The 14644-nt window shown below is 40.2% G+C and overlaps 1 protein-coding gene across 2 annotated transcripts in view; it reads right to left on the reverse strand.

Moving 5' to 3' along the window:
• Positions 1 to 339: 339 nt before the first annotated feature.
• Positions 340 to 14644, reverse strand: part of LOC123837783 (24-hydroxycholesterol 7-alpha-hydroxylase) — an 88887-nt gene continuing 74582 nt past the window's right edge. The window contains exons 12-13 of one of the 2 annotated variants that reach the window (XM_045866978.3): positions 3304 to 3391; positions 340 to 493 (exon numbers count right to left, since the gene is read on the reverse strand). In XM_045866978.3, the coding sequence (XP_045722934.2) occupies positions 422 to 493; positions 3304 to 3391 (160 nt within the window). In that variant the 3' untranslated portion in view covers positions 340 to 421. Of the gene's footprint in view, positions 494 to 3303; positions 3392 to 11946; positions 14106 to 14644 lie in introns of those variants that run through there. The other variant, XM_064597683.1, reaches the window with a different exon arrangement.

The following is a 14644-nucleotide window of genomic DNA, read 5'->3' on the forward strand; positions in this document are numbered from 1 at the left end:
AATTACTATTTAATATTTCCTTAGAGTTTAAGACTTTCAGCCTTTTTCAAAACAGAAATTAAAGTATGTTGCCTTCACAGTTTACTAAGATTTTCACTCAAGAGGCATTATTTCTAATTAAAGTTTTAATACAGTTATGCATGAAACCAAATTACAACTCCTTAAGAAACGCCTCTTCTTTAAATCACTTAAACATTTTCTACAAACCATATATTCAGATCTCATATCGGTGAGAGTGATATCAGATTCTTGGTCTACTCTTAAGTTACCAAACACACCTACCTACATTCTCTTGAACTAAATCCTAAAACAAAGTTAAGCCGTATGTTTTAGTAGAGCTCAGAGCTAGATGCTGCCAGGCTAGTGGATGGGGACAGTCACTCTTCCAGAAGGCCCTGGCACTCTTTAGGCCCAACAGATGTCATTTTCTTTGTTTAAATTCAATTCGGCATTGTCCTTCTGGCTGTTGGACACCCACCAAATGGAGAGGACTCTAAAAGCAGAAATGCAGAAGAAATATAGAAATTAAGAGACATAAGCCAACAGTTTTAGACCGAAGGTTTATTCAAGTGTAATTGTCTCTAAAAGTACGGAGTCTAGGTTTAAGAGACTAGAGTGTTTGCTTGGAAGACTTGAAGTGTCTTATAATGTCAAGCATCAATTTTAGCCTTCCATTCAAGGAACAGAACGTTTGCAATTTGTTCTATCAGCCTTGAGGGTTGGGGGAAGATCAAGAGTAAGGAAAAGACAATCAGTCCAATTTAAGTCATCAGTCTATGGTCAAGTTTGAATGCAACAAGGCACAGCATGGGCTTCTTAAGAAGGAGATCCCTAGGGGAGTTGATAGAACGAGGTGCAGGGTTGCCATGGACTCCTCGAAATTGCAAACAAATTTGTGGGTATGAAAAGTTATGTACTTCTCTAGAAAGGGATCCATAGGCTTCGTAAGATTATCTAAGGATTCATGACCCCCCAAAAGACAAAACAGAACAAAACCAACCAACCAAACAAGCAAAACTTCACTATATTAGCAAAAATGTGCTTGCTTTTGCAAGAAAATTGAATTGGTCTTATAAATGCTTCAAAACGAACAGCCCCCATTGCCAGCATCTGGACACTGCTGCCTGGTCATGGATCTTGGGAAGCTTTATAGTATTTGCTTAGTGTTTGGTTCTTAATGAGAGTTAAAATTAATTTCCTAAGACCCTTTGAGATAAAATAAAACACTGGGCTTCTGCAAAATTAAAATTGGGGGTTCTAGCATTTGATTTTTGCTACTATGACAAGTATATTTCTTTGAGGAAGCTGATTTCCAAGCCCAGAGATGTGCCCGTGCTTGACAAGAGTGTTCAGAACATGCCCAGGCAACACATCCCCTCCCAGCTCCTACAAGAGCCTGGCAATTTGAAGGTCATTTCCTGTAGTTTTTGATCACCTCATTTTACAATTTATTAAAACAATTCCAATAATTACATAATTTCAATTCATCTCTTTCTAGAATAAGAATTATGAAATGAAATGCCCTTTGAGATCATGAGAATTCACTTACACACTTTTTACAAACTGAGATAATATTTCTTTCTTTCCTTTTTTTGAGATATTTCTTTAAAAATGTTCTTAGTAGCGTCAAAACAGAAATAGAATGTGTGTATAAGAGTATAATAAATATAACTAATAGACTTCTTAGCTAGGAAGAAAGTACTGGGCAAAATCTTGCCTAAGGAACTGGTCAAAATTACTGATCGCGGGGCGCCTGGGTGGCTCAGTTGGTTAAGCGACTGCCTTCGGCTCAGGTCATGATCCTGGAGTTCCGGGATTGAGTCCCGCATCGGGCTCCCTGCTCGGTGAGGAGCCTGCTTCTCCCTCTAACCCTCCCCCCTCTCATGTACTCTCTCTCTCCATTCTCGCTCTCTCAAATAAATAAATAAAATCTTTAAAAAAAAAATTACTGATCGCTAGGGTTAGTTGTTACATGGTTTTAACAAATGTCATCCTTCTAATCTGGTAAGGCATTCTTGTGTCCTCTCACTGGTGGGAAAATATTTGGATGGGGAATCAGTCCTGGGCAAAATTGTGACATCCAACTCAGTGGACCAGGAACTGGTATTTTGTGAGTATATGCCTGGCCCTATTCTTCATTTTGATAATAAAACTATACTTGCTGAGAACCTTTATGAAGGGTTTTTTGATTTCCCTTTCATGGTAGGATTTTGAGGGCTCTTCAGCACTGCTAGTTAGTGTACTCAAAATAGAAGTGCAAAAGAAATCAGGGGCAAGTGCTGAAATGTGCATATTTATGAGTAATACAATATTGTCTGTGTCACTTAAGCACTTACATAATTTCTATTGAAATGTCACCCAAGAGTTTTATTTATCCCTCCATACACTAGCCTTATTATATCAAGAATAAATCAAAGCACAACATGCTATGTGAATAGCCCTGAAATTGCAATGCTTAACTTCTGAGCTTCACCCTCAGCTGAAACAGCACATTTTATCCAGAGTCTTCAAAATGACTTCCAAACATCTGGAATTAAATTGCACTCTCCCTATTTCCTAGGGCAGTGGTCCTAAGAGTGTTATCCAGACCAGCAGCATCAGCAGCACCGGGAACTGGTTAAAAATGCAAATTATTGCCCCTCCCTAGATGTCCTAGATCAGAAACTCTAGGGGCGGGGCCCAGTATTCTGTGTTCTAAAAAGCCCCCCACCCTCCAGGTCATTCTGATGTTTGCACCAGTTTGAAAGCCACTGGTCTAGGAGAGCAGACCTATAGAAACACAGAGGAGTTCAATGATTAGACCATTCAATGGTCAGCGGTAGGAATAAGGTCACAGGCTTTTTATCCTTGCTTACTGTCTTTACGGTTGCTCACTGTCTGCTCTTTTCTTCCATGACATTGCTTCCCAAATGGACTAAGGGCTATGACTTGCCTCTAAAACTGATGGTTCAGTTTGGGACCCACAGATATGCCTCTTTAGGGAAACAAGCCCAACATCAAGGCCATGCCTATTTAGCATAGGGAACAGTGTCAAAATTGGTGAATTCACTGAGGACCTTCTTCACACTGTAAGTGGTGCTTTTTGCTATTTGGTCTTGGTCTTGTGCTACCATGGCATATACATTAGACTCAGAAGTAAGGGAATTAAGGGGTTATCTTCTCAGTCCGGTTCCATGTAAGACACCTGTTAAGATCAAGCCTAGGTGAGGAAATTAGCAGCTTATCTCTAGTAATTAAAACCAAGGGGTTAGAATTTATAGCAAATTTGAAAACCATGATATTCAAAATTCTGAAAACACTTACCTGTTTTGGTAATGGATCCAGAAGACTACAGTCATATTTATAAAGTATTAAAATAATACATATTTGAATCTGTAATAGAGCAAACCACCTGAAAGAAAAATATAAAATTGGCACTTGGTTGTGAAAGATGCATAAATATCTACCAAGAGAGAATATCTAGAATGTACACATATTTCAGAGCAAGTATGCTCTTCTTCACAGTATGAACTTTGACCATTAAAAGCAGAGAGTAAGGAAGAACTTACTCTTTTCTTTTATAATACTGTCTACTTCAGAGGGTAGCTGGGATGATTGAATTGCTTAGAAATGTATATAAAATGCTTAGCCAGTGGAAGCACTCAATAAATGAGAGCTGAAGGTCTCTCTTCAAAGTTTTAGATCAGTGCTTCCTATCATTGTAGCCATTTAGCTACATGTGTCTATTCAAACTTAAATAAATTAAAATTAAACAAAATGAAAATTTTCAGTTCCTCAGTTGCACCAGTCATATTTCAAGTGCTCAATAGCGATATGTGGCTACTGGTCTCCATACTGGACAGTACATCTTTAGAACATTTTGCATGATCACAGAAAGTTCTATTGGATGCTCTTGTCTGAGTTAGACTCTTATTGCCCACTAGAAATTACTGCCTAACTGTTCATAGGCAAATAACTACCCATAACTACCCCATTACTACCAAATTCCCCATAACTACCACATTTATTATTCCTTTTGTAGTCCTTCACTCAGATGTCTCCAAACTTTTCTATCATACACCCTGATAATGAAATATTTGAGCACAGCCGACAATATACTGATATTCATTTACTTATAAAGTATATACACATACTAGTATATTAGTTTACTATATATTTTGCAAGACACACACAAATAGAAACAAAAAATATAGAGAAAAGTATAAATGGAATTCTGCTATTTTTTCTTGCATCTCAGTGGGTTGTTTTGAGCTCTCCTTGGGGTAGGTAATGCCTTTTAGGGGTCCTAGCTCTTAATGAATACATTTAGTCCAACTGGTCAGAAAATTGGAAGTCATCATAGACTCAATCCTCCTCTTTACCCTCTATATCCAATTTGGCATTGAGTCCTTTTGTTTTGTTTTATCTTCTAAATACTACCCGATCCCTCTCCTTGTTGTCTTATCTCCAATCCCTCCACTACTTCCTCAGTGTGGTTCTTCATGATTGGTTTCCTGGATTACTAAATTAGCTCAGCTTCCAGATTAATCTTCCTGCTTCCAGTTTCACTTTGCTCCACTTTATCCTTCATTCTACCATTGGAGTGAACTTTCTAAAACATTAATCTATCACTATCCTCATTTTAGACACACACACACACACAATCTGTCAATGCTCCCTTTTTTCTTCAAAATGCCGTAAGAGAACACAGACAGCCTTTTGAAAATATGCCCCCATCTATCTCCTAGCTTCCTCCCCACTGACTCCTCTTTGAAACCCATGCTCTAGCCCCCTGTATACCTAACATTTCCTGAATGGTGATGCTCTCTGTTGCAAGCCCTTTCCCTACCTGAGGCTAGGTCTCCTCTGGAGGCATTCTCTGATCATTTGCTTCCATGATGAGGTGCCCTTCCTCTCCACTTCTGTGGTCCCCTGTGCACATCTCAGCCATAGCATCTATTGCACTGAATTACAATTGCTTATTAGCCACTTCTCTCCTAGAGGAGGAATTGTATTGTTGGGACTTATCAGTGCAGAGCACTGTACTGGTGACTAAATGATGTTATGAATGTAATGTAATGAATGAATGAATGAATGAATGAATGAATAGATGATGGAAAGAGATGACTTCCATAAAACAAATTCAGTTTCCTGCCCTTTCCAGCTTTCTTTCTTCTCTGTGTTCCTGTGGCACTTTACATATTCTTCCACCAATGTCCTTATCTACAATCCAACTATATCTAACCATATTTCAGTAAATTGTTTGCATGCCTGTATTCCCTTATAAACAACAGTATTCACAAACAGTGGGAACCATTGTTCCATTGACTCCTCAATATTTACTGAGTGACTGAATGAATATGATGATCTTATATTCATCTCAGATAATTACATTTGTTTCCTACTAGTATTCTTGAAACATCTTGTCTATATTTTACTTCAAATGAAATCTTGAGTACTCCAGGTGTTGTTAAAACCCACTTGGATAACACATCACCTCTTCACAAATATTTATGATGCAAATTTAACCCTACTTACTTACATGTGCTAAAAACAATTTATTCTAAGAGACTATCAATGTTTATGAAATAAAACATACACAGTATTTACTGATTCGAATCAAAGAGCAATTCTAAGAAAAGGCAATTCTGCTAATTTGTGTTCAGGTTCAGAATTTCTCCCAACTAAATTTTTGTCAAACTTCTAACAAAATGGAACTTCCACTTCTGGCCATGTCCTGCTCTAAATAACTCAAAAACTGAGTAAGATTTATAGTGTAGGATGGACATTCCCAAGAGAAAAGAAATAAATGAGGTGAGCCCTGAAATCTCCAACTCACCGTCCATGGCAGTCTCCAGGTCACTGTGCAAGGAGGGGAAAACCCACACAGACCTGACAGTCTCACTAAATTAAAAAGTCAGAGATCAAAGTTCAGGGAAGCTAAAGAGACTAGAATTTGGAGGAAAGAATAAGAGAGGAGGGAGTTTCACAGAGAGAGCAAGAGTGCTTCAGAGAAATACAATGGGGTCTCCTTGGGTATTTGGCTGAGTACTCAACTCAGCATGTGAAAGGAAGCTACTGAGGTGGAGATGAAAGATGAAAAATAAAGCTAAGGAGCTATAACCTGAGTAATGCCCAGGGCTCCCACAAGATATGGAAGCCTGTGTTTCCACATGCAAGAGTGGGAAGATCTTGTAACGCTTGGACAATTGAATAGAGTCTTTACAAGGTTATTGCCTTGGAAGTGGTATTATCTTATCTTAAAATTAAATGCTACTCCTGCATTACCTTAACAAAGCTTAACAACAAGTCTTGAAAACTTGTTTTTCTGAGCAACTAACTACATGCCACAGTAAAGCCTAAAACTAAAGGAATACAATAAAATCTAGTACCTTAAAATTTAAAATTTATGTCTTGAATTTATTCAAAAAATTACCATGCCTAGAAGAAACAGGGAAATATGGCACATAAGTAAGAGAAAAATCATTCAAAAGAAATAGAGCCTGAAATGACAGACATTGCAGACAGCCAGTTAGATATAATCCAGATGTTCAAAAAGGTAGAAGCACAATGAAGAAAGAAACGGAAGATAAAAAAACAAAACAAAACTGAACTTCTGTTTCAAACTGAAGAATACAGTCTCTTCAATGAAAACACACTGGATGGATTAAGAGAAGGTAAGACACTGCAAAAGAAAAGATCATGGAGCTTAACAGAACAATGGGAAACATCCAAAATGAAGTACATAAATTAAAAAGACTGAAAAAAGAAATAAACAGAGTATAAGTAACCTATAAAATAGTATCAAGGAGTCTAACATACATGTAATTTGGTGATGCAGATAGGTGGGCAGGAAAAATATTTGAAGAAATAATAGCTAAAACATTTTCAAATTTGTTAAAACTATTAATTTACAGAGCTAAGAATCACAATGAACCCAAAGCAAAAGAAACATAAAGAAAACTATTCCAAGGCAAATCATAATCAAATTGTTAAAAAACAGTGACAAAGAAAAAAAATCTTAAAAGCAGCCGGGGGGGGGGGGAACACAATAAATAAAAAGTAAATAAATAAATAAATAAATAAATAAGCAAATTAATTAATTATTTAATTAAAATGATCACGGACTTCTCATCAGAAATTATGAAAGCCAGAAGACAACAGAACAACATCTTTGAAGATTTGAAAGAAAAAAGTAAACATTGTTCTTTTGTTTGTTTGTTTATATTTCTTTCTTTTTTTTTTTTTAATTGACTGATAGAGAAATGGGCCCAGGACAAAGGCTGGCAAAACTTCAGCTGTGATGCTGTGATTTATAAGAAATACATGTTCAGTGTTCCTCCCATTGTTCTTTATAATAATACCCTAACTTTATCGTGAGAGAGACCAGCCTTGATAATTTGGGGGTAAATATTTAATTTCCTCTTTATAGATTTGGAGCAAACCATCTCATAGGAAAGAAAGATGATTGTCTTTGAGAGCTATGTGAAAGAGAAAGAGAGATATTGAAATGGCAGTCAATTATTCAGTACAGAATTTGAAGAATCCACATTTTGAGCATATCTTAAGAGAGGGGGAGATGATGTGCCATGCCCATGAAGAACTGTTTCGAGGAACTCAAGTCCCAAGGACAATGGTGGACAGTCGTGCTGAAAGACCCCAGTATTATTCTCAGACTTTGAGAAATGAACTAATGGAGAAACGTGATGGATCTTGGAGTGAAAGCAAGTCCTTGGGGAAGGGATGAAGTGAAAAGGAGGGTGACTGCTCTGTGGCTATTTTGCAACAGACAAGCACAGCCCTGTGTACAGGAGTCAATGGTAGAGACAGGGGACTTCCTGTGAAGTGCTTTTCTCCTGAGTTATGGTAAAAGAAATATATATATTTTAAATATTTTATTTATTTGAGAGAGAGAGAGCATGAGTGGGAGGGGCAGAAGGAGAGGGAGAGAGAGAATCTCCAGCAGACTCTGCACTGAGCATGGAGCCCCTGGGGGGTATGAGCCCTTGGGGAACTTGGGGCTCAATCCCACAACCCTGAGATCATGGCCCAAGCCAAAATCAAGAGTCAGACACTTAACTGACTGAGCCACCCAGGTGCCCTGGTAAAAGAAATATTTTATGTACAATTACAAAAAGATTATTTATTTGAGAGAGAGAGAGAGCACGCATGCACATGAGTGGAGGAGGCGGAGCAGAGGGAGAGAATCTCAAGCAGACTCCTGGCTGAGTGGGCTGAGCAAGGAGCCTGATGTGGGCTCAATTTCAAGATACAGGAAATCGTGACCTGAGTTGAAATCACAAGTTGGACGCTTAACCGACTAAGTCACCCAGGCGCCCATGTACAATTTTTATATTTTCCTGACTATACCACAGGCATACCTCGTTTTATTGCATTTCACAGATATTGCCTCTTTTACAAATGTAAGATTTGTGGCAACCCTGCATTGAGCAAGTCTATGGGCACCATTTTTCCAACAGCATTTGCTCACTTTGTGTCTTTCAATCACATTTTGGTAATTTTCACAGTATTTCAAACCTTCATTATTATTAAACTCGTTATAGTGATCTGTGATCAGTGATTACCACTAGCTGAAAGTTCAGCTTAGCTTATAGTTAGCATGTTTTTAGCAATAAAGTATTTAAAGTGAGGTACATGCATTTTTTAGATATAATGCTATTGCACACTTAACGGACCACAACATAGCTTTTATATGCATTGGGAACCCAAAAATTTCATTTGACTCACTTTTATTGCTATAATTGCTTTGTTACAATGGTCTGGAATCAAACCTGTATAATTTTTTTTAAATGCAGTCACGAGTGATGCACTTACATGGTCCTGTACAACAGTGCTGTGAAGAATAAAGATAATAAAATAACAGAAAGTGTAAAGAGCCTCACTTTCCTCTCTCTGCTGGAGATAGTGTGAAAGAAACAGCACCTCATCTTCCACGAGGAGCTGGGACCGTGGCAAACATCGCAGAACACTAAGGGTCTAATTTGGAGGAGACAACTAAGGGTGTGGATATAAGTCACATGCCCTTCCTCCTTACCCCTCCTGGAAAAGAGTAACAGTTATGGGAACAGTGAACTGTCACTTAGGTTACATACTAAGAGTTCTTATAATAAAATGAGATCTCCATTCATTTATCCATTCAATGTTTATTGTCTTTCTGTGCTTTATGCTCTTCTAAGTGCTGAACTTAACAAAATTTACTTTTGTAAACAAAAAACCACTCATGCTTTCATAAAAATGTTTAAATTCTAGCAGAGAGGTAGTAAGTAGGCAGCAAATAAACAAGGAATGCATATATAAAGTACAAGAATAAGTACTAAAATAATAAGTAAGACAAGATAAGGGGAAATGGAGTGATGGTGTGGGCTACAATATTTCAGGTGAAGAAGGTCTCCCTGAGGAGGTGACATTTCAGCAGATACTGGAATGGAGGAGGAGAATATGCCATATGAATATCTGAGTACAGAATTCCATGCAGAAGGAGTAGAAGGTGCACAAATCCAGAGAAAGGAGAACAAGGAACAGCGAGGAGGCTAGTATTGCCAGAGATGAGCATGAACAGGCGGGGTGGGGGGGTGCTGTCAGAGAACTACCCCGGGCAAGTAGAGAGCCCACGGGGCATGCTGAAGACTACATTTTATTCGGTGAGATGGGAAGCCATTGGACAGTTTTGAGCAAACATGACTTAGGTTTCAAAAGAATTATTCTGACTGCTACATTGAGAATAAAACATAAGGTGATGGAGATGGAAGCCAGAAGACTGATTAGGAAGCCATTACAATTTTCCAGACAATAGAAAGTGGTGAATTGGACCAGGATGGCAGAAATAGTCATGAGCCAGAGTGAGAGACCAGATATACTCTGGATGATGGGCTTTGCATTATAGATGTGGAAGACAGAGTCAAGAATGACTTTTGACTTGACAATGAGTTTTTGACCTGAGGAAATGCAAGGATACAGTTGCTATTTACCTCAGCAATAGTGAGGACGAAGGAAGAGCAGGCTGGGGAGCTGTCTTCTGGAGCTCAGTTTTGGACCTGTTAAGCATAGCTTGTGCAGACGCTGAGAGGAAGCTGGGTAAATGGGCCTGATGTTTAGGAGAGATTCAGTCAGGACTGGAGACATATGAGATATAAATACAGAGTCATCACTATTCAGAGGATTATTTAGAGCCATAGGACAAGAGAACTCACTAAGGGAGTAAGTTAAATAGGAAAACAAAACAAAACAAAACACCTAGATATTTGACAAGAGAGTTCTGGGACACTCCAAAATTTGGAGGTCAGGAAGGTGAGAAAGATGAGCAAAGGACACTGGGAAGGAGTAGCCAAAGGGGTAGAATAACAAAAAAAGTGTGCTATCTCTAAAGCCCCATGAAGTATTTCATGGAGGGGACGAGCCCCCATATCAAATGAAAAATGTGGCGGGCACCAACCAACATATGAAATTCAGTATCAAAGTTCCCAGTTACTAAAATGACCAATTCTCAGTACTTAGCTCCTTTCCTGGAAGTAAATTAGATGAGATCCCTTTCTCAGATAACCCAGCTGACGTTTTGGGGGGTAGAATAAGCCGTGGCTTCCTAGTATTCAACGCTTATCTGGCAGCACTGGAGAAATACTGGCTAGTTCTGCATTTGTGAATTACAAAACAGTTTCGCAGGTTCCACTTGATCCAAACAAATCCTATTTCCTTGCAGCTCTGGCTTTAGCCCTTGTCTGACAGTAGTCTGCTAGAGAGCAGTGCACAGCTATGAGCTGGGCCCCCTGGCATAGAGGACCGTTGGCACTTCCGCAGACGCACTGCCGCAGCCTAAGGACAATGAACACTCTGGGGGGCAGGGTGGCGGCCGTTCCAGTGAGGAAGGCACTCGGGGCAGAGGGACAACCTGTTCCAAGGTACAGGCTCACAAGGGGCCCTGGAACATCGAGGGGCCTGTGAGGGCTTCACGCCCTGCCCTCTAGGAGGTGAGGTGATGAGAGATGAAGCTGGCGGAGCAGGATGATCCTGTTCATGGAGGACTTGAGTGACAGTGTTGGGTCTTTGATCCTGAATGTGCTGTAGACCTAGTGAATAAATTGCGCTTATTGAAAAATTCTACCTGTGTGTGGAAACGCCATTTCTTTAAGCATTATGACACACAGAAGACCCTCAACATATAGTTCCTCTACACGCAGAGGAGAACGTAAGCAAGACCAATGTCCACAAGCTATTTAAGAGTAGACATGTTAGCAATACTACATATATTTTGATTAGAAATAATTGGAAAAATATGAATTCATTAAAAGAGCTTCCCACTACAATCTGTAAGGCATTTCCTTAACTAACTTGAGTCCCTGCGATGTTCTTTAAAATCATAAAACTGCACTTCCCATAAGGTAAAATGATAATGGAGGCTTTTGACCAATTCATACTGTGCTTGAGAGAGGCTTTAATATTTTTCTTCTTTTATCTTTGAGGGTTAAGTCAGTTTAGTTATTAAGTTAGTATTAGTTATTAAAAGAGCATAAAGTTAACATATTTCATATTAGTTCTAAGCATTTTGATTGATATCCTAGTTAGAGGAAAGGTAAAGTGAATTAATAATACAGATAGTAAGTAATATGTACTAAAAATGATACTTTTCTCCAAAGCCAAATATTTGAATATTGTAGGAAAATTACCTCAATTTTTCACTAGTCATTTTTTCTACAATCGCAAAAAAGTGTTTTCAAGCCTTTACCATGTTCTTGAATTTTGTTTGATGCCTAAAATATCAGAGACTAACTTATACGTCCCTGTAACATTAAAAGCTTTTATGTCAAAGAGAATGGGCTTCATAAATTTGTATTTTTACAGAAGCAAACTGAGCTATGTTCATGTTAGGAAAGTTTTCTTAATGCTCTTATGTCAAAACAGTGAAAATAATGAGGCATATTATTTATAACAAATTTATTTTTTACACTTACAAGGACAACATTGCACATCTACAAATAAAGCTCATTAAAATATAAACATGTTGAAAATTCCTTAAATACTTAGTACTTGGGTGTTTCCCCCGTTTGTAGATAAATATTCAGGGAGCACTACACAGACCTCGAGAGCACAGAGTCTGACGCAACAGATCTCACGCTAGGAATGCACCTGGAGAGACAGGGTGACACTATGAGTAAAGGGCTGTGGACGTTTGGAGTCTGCAGAGAGTGCTGTGATCTGGAGCAATCGGTGATAGCTCTGGTGGAGGTCAAACCTGAGCTAGACCTGGACGGAAGGAAACGGGCTTTAACTAAGTAGACATGTTGAGTGCGGGCATTCCACACGCAGCAGAGCGTATGAGCAAGCGAAGGAGTGGGCACTGTAGCTGGGGGCTAGTAGACCCTCTGGGAGGCGCCTCCCCGTGTTCAGAAAGGTGTAAATCAGCATCAAATTGTGGGGAGCCTGGAGTTCTAGGCTGTTGAGCTTGGCCTGCAGACAGCAGCACCAGAGTCTTCATGAGAGTGAGAGTCTGAGATGATTATTTGAGGACAATGAATCTGTGGGTAGCGAGTAAGATGGACTGAAAGAAGAGATAATAGAGCCTGGGAGAAGGCTTAGGAAACTCTAATGTCACCTGATGGTGGGGCATGAAGACCTGGTTTAGGAGGTGGGAGCCATCATGGAAGGCCAAAGAGAGCGAGGAGTAGAGGGTCACTCTAAAAGGCCAGGGGTCTAGAACAGGGCTCCATCAGAAAGAAACAGGGGGTACAAAAGGAATGCTAAGATTACGGGAAGCGAAAGATTTTAGTTTAACGTCTTGATTTTGATATTGCCTCCCTCTCTTGCTTTTGAAAAGAAAATCTCTTGCTTTTTTTTCCCCCCCTACTAGAAGTCATTGCGGGCAATGGCAGCATGGGCTGGAAAACTGCCACGGTTGCCAGGAGCAGGGGCTCTGAAGTATATTCCGAGTTGCTACCAGCTGCGGCTTATGAAAATAGAATGATCTCGCCCTGGAATTCAGGGAAGGCAGCAGACTGACAGACTTTCACAGGCATCCTTCATGCATGCATGGCTACTCGACTTAAAGGGGAAGGACTTTCCCCATAACCTCATCCGCCTTTGAAGTCTTTTAGGAAAATAAAATCAGTCTGGTGGCAGGAGGCAAAGTATTCTGGGCTCGTGGTTGTCAAACTTTCACCTGCGTCAGAATCCCCTGGAAGGCTTGTTAAAACACAGATCGCTGTGCCCCTCTCCCAAAGTTTCTGATTTGGTAGGTCTGGGGAAGGGCCCAAGAATGTGCATTTTTTGCAAGTTTCCGGGTAGTGTTACTACTGGTGGTCTGGGGATCACACTTTAAGAATCACTGATCTAGAGGAAGTTGACAATGCATTGCTTTATGTACCTGAAAAACAGAGCTGGTGCTGGCCTCAGGCAGAGATCACTCCAGCAGCTCAGCGATGTTCCCAGGAAGCCAGTTTGCCTCCACTGCTCTGCTCTACGGGACCAATTGCATCCTAACACTGCCTGCTTTCATTGTCTCAAAATAGCTGCCAACAGTTTTGGGGGCCAAGTGCTTCTGTAATTCACATCCCACAGGGAATGATTGTTTGACCCAGAAGTCTCAACAGAAACCTAGGTAGTTAATGGCACTGCTTGAAACCTACTCTGACAATGAAACCGATCATTATGGGAAGGAGGGAGGGGACAGGGATGGGATTTGCGGATGGGCTTAGGGAACAGTGCTCCACTCCTATGGAGCTGGGGGCGGAATCAGCACCCCAGAATCCCATGGATCCCCAAACGAAAGCGAGGGCTGTCAGGAAGGGAAGAGAATGTTAGATAATGGGTAGACAATAGCCCATGGGCGGTATGGTGACACCGTACAGTTTTAATTCAGTCCTCATTTCCTGGGAATTAAACCCTGTTTCTGAACAGGAGACATCTAACTTGCTCAAGAGCAGTCACTGTGGGGCGCCCGGGTGGCTCAGTTGTTAAGCATCTGCCTTCGGCTCAGGTCATGATCCCAGGGTCCTGGGATCGAGCCCTGCATCGCGCTCCCTGCTCCGCGGGAAGCCTGCTTCTCCCTCTCCCACTCCCCCTGCTTGTGTTCTCTCTCTCGCTGTGTCTCTCTCTGTCAAATAAATAAATAAAATCTAAAAAAAAGAAAAAAAAGAGCAGTCACTGAGTTGGATGAAGGGAGAAAGCCCATCAAACAAACAAACGAACAAACAAAAACAAAGAGGGGAGAGCGGTGGAAGACACCCAGGCAGAGAGTGTCCTTTCTTTCTCTCACAGATGGAAATCCCATCCAGGTATTCTGTGTTCCAGGCTGGAGATCTAGTTTGTAAACAGAAGAAAAAGAGGGTCTTCTCTGACATTCTCTGCTCAGAAATGAACATGTTTTATTTTAGGAGCACTTTGGCCCCAGTATCAAAAGTCAGTCTTGAATTGCTTCTTCTGCGCTTGACAGACTTAAATCTTAGCCTCATAATGAAGTGTCAAAATGAAATGGCTGGGAAAGAGCTGACTGCAATTTTGCCAATGGTTTCTGGGCTCCTTTCAGCAAGTCACTGCTCCTCAGTAAAGCAGTAAGAGAGAGAAGCAGGGCTAACAATTCATAAAGGGGTCTGGTAGCCTGACTCTGTCTGGGAATTGACCACATCTACCCCTTTCCACCCTCACTCCCAACTCT

Source organism: Mirounga angustirostris, unplaced genomic scaffold (assembly GCF_029215605.1).
Source record: "Mirounga angustirostris isolate CCGP_5_RB_7025 unplaced genomic scaffold, mMirAng1.0.hap1 SCAF_8, whole genome shotgun sequence".
In the NCBI taxonomy this organism is placed as follows: Eukaryota; Metazoa; Chordata; class Mammalia; order Carnivora; family Phocidae; genus Mirounga; species Mirounga angustirostris.